This window comes from Rhipicephalus microplus, chromosome 3 (genome assembly GCF_043290135.1).
Source record: "Rhipicephalus microplus isolate Deutch F79 chromosome 3, USDA_Rmic, whole genome shotgun sequence".
Taxonomy (NCBI): Eukaryota; Metazoa; Arthropoda; class Arachnida; order Ixodida; family Ixodidae; genus Rhipicephalus; species Rhipicephalus microplus.
Genome location: NC_134702.1, coordinates 63,512,505 through 63,525,484, shown reverse-complemented (window position 1 = coordinate 63,525,484; position 12,980 = coordinate 63,512,505). Strand labels below are relative to the sequence as shown.

At 48.5% G+C, this 12,980-nt stretch overlaps 1 protein-coding gene across 1 annotated transcript in view; it reads right to left on the bottom strand.

The window, feature by feature from the left end:
- The window catches only part of LOC119161190 (uncharacterized), a 197,991-nt gene that overhangs the window by 10,887 nt on the left and 174,124 nt on the right, over window positions 1-12,980 (bottom strand). Inside the window, exons 6-8 of the mRNA XM_075889646.1 lie at window positions 10,399-10,427; window positions 6,950-9,774; window positions 4,965-5,084 (exon numbers count right to left, since the gene is read on the bottom strand). Of these exons, the coding sequence (XP_075745761.1) occupies window positions 4,965-5,084; window positions 6,950-9,774; window positions 10,399-10,427 (2,974 nt within the window). The remainder of the gene's footprint in view (window positions 1-4,964; window positions 5,085-6,949; window positions 9,775-10,398; window positions 10,428-12,980) is intronic.

The window sequence follows — 12,980 nt, the reverse complement described above, 5'->3', positions numbered from 1 at the left end:
ATTAAGTACAAAATGCGCCACGTCCCGCGTGGCTATTGAGCACATTTATAGTGTAGGTAGGCTTTTCTTTCGGGCACAAATGTTTTGCGACAACAAAGAATTACCGTAATCTACATGCAATTGACAAAGACTCTGGTCAGGATAGCGATATTCTATTGCGATAGCAGTTATATTGATGCGTGTCTAAATGTGTACGAAAACGATGATAGGGGATTTAGTGGACACCAGGTAGTGGTCCTCTAGCTTTACTCGAGGACGAAGAGGACGATCTTGCGGCTCCGCTGCTGACTGACTTGACTTGCGGTGTTTAACGTCCCAAAACCACGATATCATTATGAGAGGCGCCTAAGTGGAGGGCTCCGGACATTTTTTACCACCTGGGGTTGCAGCTCAGCTGCTGAGAAAGTCGTCTATAGAGGGCAATGGACATACCTGTTTTTGGTCACCTGATTTAGCTTCCGGTAATCCACACAGAAACACAGGCTGCCGCTCTTTTTTTTGACAAGGACCACAGGCCACGCCTAGTGGCTCTGTGAAGGCTGAATGGCATCCTTTTTAGGCATTCTGTCTACCTTGTTGAAAATTCGGGTTTGATGGCATCCCACCGCTGCAACCACTGTTACGAATTCGCTGTGTTGCGATGGCAACGGTAGCCGAGAGAGGCGAGCAGTAGAACGGACATCGCTGAAGCCTTCACCCAGAGGTGGAATAGGGAGGCAATCGTTGTGAAAACGGTAATAGGTAGGAACGTTTACTATAGCAGGTTATAGTTAGTACAAAGCCGGCTAGCTAGACAAAGTCGGCTGCGGCAAAACCTTTAAACGAGAGGCCGGCGCGGCCTTAAATACGTTGTTGGTCCTTTCTCTAAGACCAGTTCCTGGTGCTTGGCGGAAGAGGCGGAACTTTCCCCAGAACTGCACGGTGGTTTGCCGCCGCCTGCGTGGAACTTGGCGCTGGGAGAAGGAAGAGTCCGCCGGAACAGCGCTGGTTCTCGTTGGAAAAAGCGCTCCCGAACAAGGACCATGCCTGTGGCATAACAACCTGCTGTTGTATTGCTTCGCGTTCTTTTGGAGCCACTGCGATAAGAATTCTGGTGAATAGGTCTCGCTTTTTCCTTGGTAATTATTAGATGCATGAAATGAGTAGAGGTGCGGTTACTTCTTGATGTTGTCGAAAAGCAGTCTTGGAATTCGGCCAGTAGCTCAAGGAGTCTGCGTCGCTCGTCTTTCGGCAAAGTAATGCTAACGTCCAGAACAGGCGCTGAATCAAGATTTAGCGCCTCGTCGAATACCGCCAAGCAGCCTTCGGCATCTACGGCATCGTCGAAGTAAGCGACACCCGTGTCTTTTGGAAGGTGCCGGCACTCAGCACTAAAATTGATCAGCAGCAAGTCCGTGCGTCCAACAGAAACTCTGACAATACCTCGTGCGACGGAAATACTGTGGGTCAATAGAAGAGAGCTTATTTGGTCTGTAACTCCTTCGGCGTCAAACTGGGCAGCCGCGGCCACAGAAACAAGCGTGCATGATCTAGGCGGGACAACCGCGTCGTCATCAGTAAGATGCAGTTGGTTTGGTCACGCCTCCGGAAAATCGAGTAAGTCTGAACTGTTGCAAAACGTAATGAAACTCTCTGGGATGTTGATGACGGCGCCATATTCTCGTAAAAAATCCATGCCAATAATTACATCTCTGCAGCATGCGGTAATAACGACGAATGATGCACTGAAAGGAAAACCTCTGATGCTAATTCTTGCTGTACATATTCCAGAGGGCATAAATATCTGGCTCCTGCTATTCTTATTTGAGGGCCCGTCCACGGCGTCTTCACTTTTCTGAGGCTCTCAGCGAGGTCCTGACTGATAAGAGAGAAGTCGGCACCGGTGTCGACTAAATCTGCCTCTTTCTGGCCGTCAAGAAGAACAATAAGGTCGGCCGTCACAATTTCACCACTTTTACGGCTTATCGGCTGTACATCATGCAGTGAGGGCTTTTAGTCGTCATCTTTATGGCCTGCAACCTTGCCCCCGGAAGTTGCCGTCCTCAGTTTCCCTGGCGTGAGCTACTGTGACCATCTTGTATCAAGATCCGCGTAGGTGCGGCGGTGCGACAAAGGCGAACGCGAGAGAAACGGAGAGAGGGACCGACGTTCCAGATCAGGCGGGTGAGTAGGCATTGCCTCTTCTGCAGTAATACAGTCGTCTTCAAAGTGAGAACGGACTTTATTGAAAGAGGTGTCGTCGCGGTGTGAAGTGCATTCGTCGTTGGCACGTCAACCGTCAAACCAAGGTCGAAGAGGACGGAGTGAATCACCTCGATGCCAGCAAAGAGGGGCAATATGGCCTGAACCTCCGCAGTGAAAGCATAGTGGACACCTGTCCACTGTGCGCCATGCATCTGTTTTTTTGGGTCGGTGGACGTCTTAGCATCTCCCCTGGCGTCGAATCCCATGGCGTGACTGTGGATGGCGGGTTGTATGGCTGTAGCATGGGTGGTTGTCGCAGTGTCTGCTCTTGCAGCGGTGACCAAGGGGCTATTGGCACCTAGCCGTACGGCGTCGGCATAGCGGGTGGTGGACGTCAAAGAGCGCCAGCGAAGCTCATGGGGCGCTGCTGAGCATCAGGTCCAGCCGTAGACAACGCTTGGTGGATTTCGTCACGTACGACTTCAAAGACCGACGCAATGAGAGTTTCAGCAACCGGAGTCCGTAACTTCTGCAGTTCTTCACGAGCTATATCCCTAATCAAGTCTGGCAAGGAGCTCTGACTCTCAGATGTAATGGCGGTAGCATTGATTGAGACATTGCTGGACATGCGGTCACATTGCCTGCAGCGTTGATGAATGGCCCGCTCGATAGCCCTGGCCTCCTTAATGAAGTCAACCACGGTACTTGGAGGGTTGCGCAGTAGCCCGGCGAAAAGCTGTTCCTTGACACCACGCATGAGGTAACTCAACTTTTAATCTTCTGTCATGTGCGAGTTAGCTCGACGAAAGAGACGAGTCATGTTCTCGGCGAACAATGCAACGATTTCGTTGGGCTCTTGAACCCGTAGCTCCAATAACTGCAGATCACGGTCCCGTCGATCGACATTGGCAAAGGTATCAATGAACTTCTGTCGGAAGTCGGGCCCAGCAGACAGATTGGATTCTCTCTTCCCTTACAAAGTACGAGCACCATCGTCAAAGTAGAAATAGGCTCGAGAAAGCTTTTCCTGTTCCGAGAATTGATTGGTCTTGGAAACATGCTCGTAGTGGTCAAGCCAGTCATCAACGTCTTCATGGGGGCCGCCGCTAAAGCGATTGAGAACGAGGGGTTGAAAAATCGTTACCTGAGATTGGTGCATCGAAAAACTGCCTTGGGGCACCTGTTGCGGGCTTGAGGTTGAGGTGAGCGGTGCCTGGGAGGTTCCGGCGAGTGAGTGCGCTCTCGCGCAAGGTTTCGTAATCGTCGACTGAAGCGACGCACAGGAGTTACAACTGGTGACAATGAGTCTGGACTCGATGAACGGCTCCCAGTGAGATTGTGGCGCATCAGGCAGGGTTGCGGCCTAGCACCTTCACCAGTGTCGTGGTACAACGCGAACAAAACACAGGTACACCTAGAGACAGCGAAAGTAGCGTGTTCTCAACAGCTGAGCCGCGATATCTTCTTCGTTATATATATATATATATATATATATATATATATATATATATATATATATATATATATATATATATATATACAAGCTGCACTAGCCTCCCCTTTAAGCGAAGCGAACATCGCCTTTCCGACCGCAGTCGTATGAGCAAGCGCTTATCTCGTGAGCGAACAAGGAGGGGGGGGGCACTTATGATTGCCGTGGCAACGATCAGCGTGCGGCTCTTGCCCCCACAGTAGGCGGGGGCTTCTACGCGATGCACTTTAAGCCGAAAAAAAAACGGCACCAAAAGTGTACCTGCAGCGGCCATCCCCATATAGCTGCGCTTTGCACATAAACTTCCACCAGTGGTGACACAGGACGTAGACCCCTTAGTACCAGCATGCGCTGCCCACGCAAGGCACTTCTCATCAACACCGTGACTACGCACGAGCCTTGTTGTGGCGATATACTGTGGCCACGCAGCAGGAAACTTGGTTACTTAGCAGGCGCATGTTTACTACAAATAAAATAGCTCCCAAATATGCTAGCCATGCTTAGTGAAACATCCGAATATGTTCCTGTCGCATTTATTGCATCGTACTTTTGGCAAAAATTTGACTTTTTTCGGTATATATATGGTCGCGTCCATACAATCGGCAAGATTGCTCAAAATTTGAGAGAGTTCCGCGCAAATCGGGACAGCCAGCAGGTATGAGTCAAACAATACCTGGTGGAACTGCATTTTACAACGCAGCCGTATATGTTTTGCTGCGGGGATTCCTTTGCGCACTTAGACAAGTAACCCCAGAAATAAAGGAACAAAAGAAATACAGTTTCCCAGCGGGGCATCACTTTAACCCACACCACCACATTTTTAAAGTAAGTGCCTTCCCGAATGGGATACATACGCATGCTTGCAAGAAGTGACTGTGTTGAAAGAATATAAAGAATAGGCTTCCAGAAATAAATGAAGAAACTAAACTACGTCTTTCATGAAATCGTCCGCACCATGGAGCTATGTTTGCAATGAACTTCCATATCCCTGTCAGGTTACTGGGGTATTGCTGCACTCTTTCATCCTCCATGTTTATTGTTAGTTGAATTTCCTGACTGGGCTACATTTGAAGCCGCTTCATCACTTCCAGGCAAATCATGCGCGACCTCTACCTTGCGTGAGAGTGAAGGCGCCTATGGAGTCTAGCATAGAAAACTGCAAAAACCTGGTTGAAGCTAGACAGAAAATTACAGCCGGACATGTATTTCTTTGCTGCTTTATTGCACGATGCGGTATGCGTTCGCAGCCCTCTTGTGCAGTAACATAATAGCAGGCAGAGTTGCTCACCTGACACTGTGGCCCACAGTACCATATATTCTGGCAGCCGGAGCACATGTACTGGGCAAGCTGGCCACACATCACACAAGTGTTGTTCTTGCTCTGTGGGTTCTGCGGCACCGGAGGAGCCTGTAAGTAACAAAAGAAAACAAGATAGAAGAAGTAAGCATTGCATCGAAGCTCTAAGTGTTCAGTTAAGAAAAGAGGTATGAATGCGGCTGACAAATGAAACGCCTGCACACATTGCAATACAAATGAGAACATCATCATCATCATCGACATTGTTCGCCTATTCAAGTCCACTTCAGAACCAAGGCTTCTCCCAATAACATCCATTTTTGTTGTCTCGTAACTTCAGAGAACGATGCCAGCAAAAAGTAGCACACAATTGTTACTACTAATATACCTAGAGGTGCCGGTTGAATCCGCCTTTGCTTCGTTCATTCAATATATCTTATTCTGCGGGTAGGTGTCTTATTTTTTTTAGCTACCACTACGCTCCTCTTTTATTTAGGATTTCCCGCATCCAATAAATGTAACGCCGAAGTGTGTAAACTCACTTTATGCCCCATTTATAAGCTGCCACAGTACCCGAACTAGCTTGTCGGTGACGCCCATGAGCTGTTCATCATAGTAAAGAGAATAAAACACGCACGGGCACATTTTTCCGAGGCACATAAATCTAGCACGCAATCCTGGGTGATTTCACCCAGTCGAAAAAAAGTAAGCTCTTTTTGTTACCTGCAATCCTTGAGAACAATGGAAATACTAATAAAATAACAATTTTGTGGGAATAACAATATATATTTGTTGAAACTGGAAAAATCGAACATGTATTACCTAAGAACTAGTTAAGTTGTATTCTTTAAAGAAATGTTAATGACCTAGCCTAACACACAGACAACAGAGGACACCAAATGCGTGGAACGAGCACATGCAGCTATGCAAGTTATATGAAATGCCTCACATGTCATAAAATCTTAAGATTAAGCAGGAAGGTCTTACTCTGAATGCAGTGACATCCTTCCAACTTACATTAACAAGATTATCACGATGTATTGAACAATCACTTAGGCTAATGAGTGCGTGGAAATTTATCGCTCAAGCGGCAGTCCTTTTCAGTTCGCAATCGAGCAGAAAGTACCTACGCAGATATTTATATTTGTGCCGTTCGTTTCTTCTTGGTTATAATAATTTGTAGCGTTTATAGTCCCAAAACCACTATATGATTATGAGAGACGGAAATTTCGACCACCTAGTGTTCTTTGACATGCACCCAAATCTACGCACACGGGCCTGCAGCATTTTCATCTCCATCGAAAATGCAGCCGCCGCAGCCGGGATTCCCATCCCACGATTTGCGAGCCAGCAGCCGAGTGCCTTAGCCACTAGACCACCGCACCGGGGTTTCCGCTCGCTTGAACATATGAAATACATAAGTGTAAGCCCAATTTCTGTAAGTGGTTTTTGAGATTGCACAAATTCGCGGAATAACGAAAGCGCATCATGTAATCAATTTCGCTTTGCCAGCGAACACATACTCCTTAAAATTAGATATATTTAGCCAGGACGCATGAACGTTGGCTGAGGTGTTATGATCGATGAGGATTATCTGAAGCAGTAATGCATATGCGCTTAAGTTAAGTGACCACGTCAAAGCTATTATCAACATCCTCGTTACAAAAAAAACAAAAAAACGCTCTAAAAATTCTTTTTTTTCCGAATGACAGTACTAGTATGCTCTACTGCATTTTCAACATATAATATACTGAACAACTAGCTGTTAATTAAAATTCCACGTTCTCAAATATCAACTTCCATATTTAAAGAAGTTTCAGAGTCAAAACGCTCTTCACAACTGAACATAGTTGACAACATAATAACCACCCCGACTAACATGTAAACAGACAACGATTTCTCGACTGTGCACTAAGGCTTCTTTTTGTAACTACAAAGAACGTTATCACGGTTCCTGAAGACAGTTAAGCAATTACCTGTGCCGACAAAGCCTGTTCCTGGGGTGGCCCCTGACTAGCCAGCAACGCTGCATGGGCAACAGGCTTGTCACCGGGTCGCATCATGTGCCTGTCTTTCGACATTTGATGTATGACTGGTTCCTCGCGGGATGGTCTCTTAGCAGGAGGCTCCCTCCCTAGCATAGCGGCGCCTTCAGCCTCACCCGCGCGTTGCTGCTGCTGCTTCTCAGAGCCACTCCACGTGGGATGCCCCGGATACAAGCCGTGCTTCGCCATCTGCAGAGCATACTGTCCGTGGAGACCTTCCGCGTAGTTGCTCCAGGCGGCGTTGCTCATTGCGGGATTTAGGGGCAGGTCTTCTGGTAACACACGCCTGTTGGGAAATGAACCGTACGTTTGGAAAGCGCTCTGAACACCAGTGGGATAGCCAGGTGGCGCGCCCTGAGCCTCGCGGGACTTCATGGCATGAAGCCATTGCGCGTGCTCTTGACTCAACGGCGCGGTGACCTTCTCAGACTCCCTCTGGCGCTGTCCCGTCGGCACCATGGTGGAACGCTGGGACGATGTGCTGCGCATTTCACCGTTAGATTGCGGTAGGCTAGGGGCGCTACCAGGCGAGTATTTTCGCTTGACGGCCGGTTTTGCCGCTTCCATATGGTGAAGGCTCGGGTGCTTGTTCCTATCGAGCGGATAGTACGGGCGGCCGTAACCTGGCACCAGTTGTGAGTTGAGCGGCTGAGGACCCAGCATGGGCGAGAAATCTCGTTGCAGCTCCATATTTCGCATGTTGAACATACCGGCTCCCATAATTGGCATGTTTAAGGGAATGTTGGGATGCGAAGCAAGTGACAGTGGTGGTCTGGCCTGTTGCGGAGGATGTGAAAGTGGGTAAGGAATAAGTCCAGGGACTGCTGGATGTCCAGGTGAAGTTTTCGCAAGTGGAGAGGACAGAGCTGGGGGCGACGTCTTCTGCTGGCCAGATCCACCGACTGATGATGGCCTTTGCTTCGGAACAGCTTTCGGATCATCTACAAGAGATGCTGCTTTCTCTGACTGTGAAGAAGCTGGTCTTTGTCCCTGACGAACATCAGCAGCCGTACCAGGATAGCGAACGTCCTCCTTCGAATATGGCTGTGGCTGTTCGAGCGACCGCTTATATCTAGCTTCGAGTTGCGTTAAGGTCTTAAGCTTTTCTGTTCTCGTTTGCACCACCGTCTCGTACTCAGCCTCCTTTTGAGCGGCTAAGGCATCCAAGTATTTCAACTCGTCTTTTAGCATTTCCATTTCTGTTTTGAGACTGCTCGTCTGTGAAGAATGGCCGGCTGATTCAGGTCGTTGTGTGTGGGGTGAAGTTGCTGGAGGCTTCGTGTTGCTTGGAGCAGTCGGCGGTGCCCCAGGCCCCATTACTTCTGATCGGCTGGCACCGATTTCTTTGTACGAAGGTTCCGTCTTGCCATCTTTTAGGTGAAGACTTCTAGTCGCTGGGGACATGTTTTTATCAGAAGGATCAGGGTTTTGTTTTGGCAATTGAGGAACAGGATACGGACCCATTTGTTGAGCGTGAGGAGTCATTCCATACGCTTGTTCCATGGTTTTGTAGCGCTGCTGAGCTTGGTAGAGTTCTGGCCTGCCGTTGCGAAGCGGCGTGTCACGTGTCAGAGCTGGAAGTGGTTGAAAATTTTGAACGCCTGGTTGCGTTTGATGTGCTCGAGGCAATGGGTAATACGAACCCGCTGGGTGCATTTGCTGAGGAGGACGCGAAATCGGTATCTGATGTGATACTGGCATTTGGTGCAAGAGCTGTCCCTGGTGGGACGGCAGCGGTGGATGGGAAGGCTGCCCTTGGTGTGAGTAATTTGCCTGGTGCGACGGCGGAGGCTGTTGCGAGTGAACCGCTTGTTGCGTAAGCTGGGCTTGATGCGATGACTGGTGCTGCAGATGCGGCTGATGCGACGAAGTTGATTGGTGCTGCGACAGAGCTTGATGGGGAGACAGGCCTTGGTGGGGAGGTGGAACTTGTCGTAGCATCGGCGAGCGCTCAGACACCGGAGGCCTATATTGTGGCGGCATCTCCATGCGATTCGGCATCATCAGCGACCCTCCAGAGTGCCTTCTCTGGCTCAACTCGGGCGAAATCTGTGACGGAGCGAGGTGTCCCTGCTGTCCTACAGGCCCACGAGCGTTCATCATTTCGTGGTAGCGACGTTCGTCGAGCCATCTTTGATGATCAGCCATGGTAAATGAATGAGGCTGAAAGAAGGAATAGTGGTCCCTTGCTGTACCATACATTTCGGCTCGTCTGGCTGCATCGCTTAAGTTTATTGGTTCAGGCGCCCCCGCGCGGTGTTTTTGCGCAATTGCGGTTTGGGTCACATTGTTGTCCGCGGATCTCGATCTCTCTGATACTTTGTCAGCTTCGGTCATCACGGGTGTTCTATGGTCTCCTCCACTGTGTTCGGACCCCGGTGACAAGCTGTTCCTGGACACTCCGAGATAGAGCACATCGGAGTCGCTCGACTGCTCTTCCGGAGCTGCCCTTCCCTGAGCAATGGCGTCGGCTTGGGATTTGGAAGAAAGCCTCGCCTCGCCTTCTACTTCCTGCATGCCCTGTGGAACGCACGTCATCATCGACGCAGTAGTCAGTCCGCGCGCACCCACCGGCATCTCAAGCGCCGAATTGGAGCCAGCCATATGAATTTCCAAAGGATACTGCGGTCGAATAAGAGCCGTAGACGTGATCACTTGTGAAAGTCGAGGGTCGCTCGTATAAGTGTCTGGAAGTGCAGTGACAAGAATTTCTCTCGGAAGTCCCTGCTGCACCATATCCTGCGGTTGCTCTTCACCTGTAATGGTTTAAAAAGATGCACGCATGTCAATTTCCACACTCGTGAAGAATTTATTCCCACATAAGGATATTAGAATTAATTATTCGGACTTAGTGATATACACACACTCATTATTTCTCCGTTTCAATTTAGAATACTTGAAATAGATTGCGCAATGCACACGCACATGACCAATGCGACATCTACCCGCCTTCACGGTACCACGGTGAATAACACGGCGAAACGATTGGTTTGATTTCTGGGGTTTAACGTTCCAAAACCACCATAAGATTATGAGAGTCACCGTAGAGGAGGGCTTTGTGAATTTCGACCACCTGGAGTTCTTTAACGTGCACCCGAATTTGAGCACACAGGCCTACAGCATTCTCGCCTTTATCGACCCGGCGAAACGCGAGAGAGATTTTTGGATGAACACTATGACTATTCACACAGCATATTACTTTCTTGATTACTTTCATAGACCTTTCTCGATTGAAATTTGTTATCACAGTCCCAATGACACTTCCAGCTGAATAATACAATAGGGTTATTATTTGTCACTTCAAGCTCTCGGTGATCTTTGTTTTTCAATACAGTTGTGCTAAATTAGTAATTTACCAAACATGTCTTAGATTTTCATACCTTCAGATTTGGCCTCTTCTGGTGGAGCTCTGAAAGCCAAGATAAAAATGCGTTACTGTAGTAACAGCCCTAATACGCGTGTTATAAGAATGCATATGTCAAGAAATGTAGAGCTAACACTCTCATAAAGATGTCCTTACAGCGAAACAATACATAAGGTGACGTGCCTGGCAAGAAAGGTGCTTCTTTACCAAAGCAGCTGACCAATACCAAATGGCTCTTGAAAAAAAAAGCTTCGTAAGATCCTAATATGAGTAATCCCAATGTACTGGCATAAATGTCAGAGTGTTGTAAAAAAAAATCCTAGAGCAAGCAGGCCTTAGAATGGTCATGAGAGTGTTTAGGCTATGAATAACTGAAGCTCACTTATTGAACCATGGGCTCCATTTACATACCCTGTCTTGCAATATTTAATACTCTCAACCATCGATATTGCCTAGAGCTTCTATCTCATTCTGCTCCTCACGGGACGGCTTAGCGCTCTCCCATAGTAGGGTACCTAGTACTCTAAATCGTTACAACCACTTTTTCTTAACACAATTTGCGCGTCCAGTCTGCAGAACATTGCAATCGCGAAGTAATAGCGTAATGGCCTCACAACTAATAATTTCACTGAACAACTTCAGAACAGAGAGGGTATATATAATTCTCTAGTATCAGGCCCGCCTGTGTGATCCCTGATACTTTAATGATACAAGCGCTAAAAATTACACACACTCAGAGAGTACACAGACGAGCATTTACTAGAAACTGAAAATTTTATTTCGAGGCGAACACTAATACACACGTAACACTAGTAAGCGCTAGTAAGCGCTCGTCTGTGTCCTCTCGGACTTTGTGTGTGTCATTTATTTATTAGTGTTCACTTCGAAATAAAATTTTCAGTTACTAGTAAGCGCTCTGTAAGCGCGTGTAATTTTTAGCGCTTGTTCAATCATGAACCTTTACCAACACGCCCTAATGGCAGTCACCCTGATACTTTCCCAAGCTAGCTTTATACAAACGATCAGCATCAATGGCCTTGTGTAAAGACACGTCTAAATTAACCATTGTAATAAAGCTATAGACCATCTCTCTGAAGGAAGCCCTGATGAGATGCGAAGCAGCAGCGGTCCGCAGGGCGTTGACCCAGCTGAAGCGGGTGTGGACGAGGGTTCTGGAAAAGCTCACTTATAAAGGGCCGTTCGAAAACATGGGAAAAAGAAAGACAGTAGAGACAAAGAGCGCTCTTTGTCTCTATACTCTCTTTCTTTTCCCCATGTTTTTGCGCTGCCCTTTCTAAGTGAGTACTATGAAACAGCTAACCCAAAGCAAAGTACTTCTCTGGAAAAACGGTTAGAAGCGAAACTCAGTGTGGCGTTTACTGAGTAAGCGTTTGTTTAAAACTCAAACGCACGGGAGGCTGGACGCGTTGAAGACGCTTGTGCTCGGCTTGTGCGGCTCGCGTATCGTCGGTGTTGCCTGCGCGCCGTCTGCATTTTCGAACGCGATCGGTGTTCTTGACCCGCACCTCATTGGTGTCACTGGTCTTCCACTGCCAACGCTTCCGTTTGGCTTCCTTGGCTCGTGCTTCGTCGGTGTTGACGTCGCCATTCGCGAACGCGACCGGCTTCGCTAATTCTCGAAACACCCGTGACAGCCGGGGAAGCTATGCGCACACTAGCGGAAAGCGTGCCGCAACGGCGTCCCGCTCATCAGCGCCATTCCGCGGCTAGTAGCGGCGCGCTGTCTACATTGTCGGCGCCGCGAGATTCTCCAGGCGCGCCCGCCTGTCAGCGGCTTCTTCTCGCTGACAGATGGAGAGAGTGGCGCAAGTGAGATGATGCCCCCGTGACGAGTGGGCTCGAGCGTTGCGAGCGGTGGAGACGGTGAAGTGAGCTGATACGCAGCAAGCGCGTGGCCAGCGAGGGAGAGATTGATTGATTGATTTGTGAGGTTTAACGTCCCAAAACCACCATATGATTATGAGATTGATTGATTGATATGTGGGGTTTAACGTCCCAAAACCACCATATGGTTATGAGAGACGCCGTAGTGGAGGGCTCCGGAAATTTAGACCACCTGGGACTTTTTAACGTGCACCCAAATCTGAGCACACGGGCCTACAACATTTCCGCCTCCATCGGAAATGCAGCCGCCGCAGCCGGGATTTGATCCCGCGACCTGCGGTTCAGCAGCCGAGTACCTTAGCCACTAGACCACCGTGGTGGGGCCCAGCGAGGGAGAGAGACGTCACCGCACACTGCTAGGAGGGCGTAAGCTACTTGTCACCGCTCGAACGCCTGCGGCGAAGGGAGCGGTGCGAACGGAGGCACGTCGTTTCACAGGCTAGTCGAAGAGCTGCTTCGCATCTAATAAATATTCTCAAAAGCTAATGCAGTGGTGGGTAAAAGAATGGTAAAAAGGTACGTGTTCCTTTCCTTATGATTAGATAACAAGATATCTTTTCCAAAAGTAAACTGTATTCCGCAAGACACATATCTCACATGAATAAACAGTCAGGGAAAACGTTGCACATTCTTAAGCGACGTTGAACTACTATGAGGTTACAAAGCTAAATAAACCTAGACAACAAAGCTAGC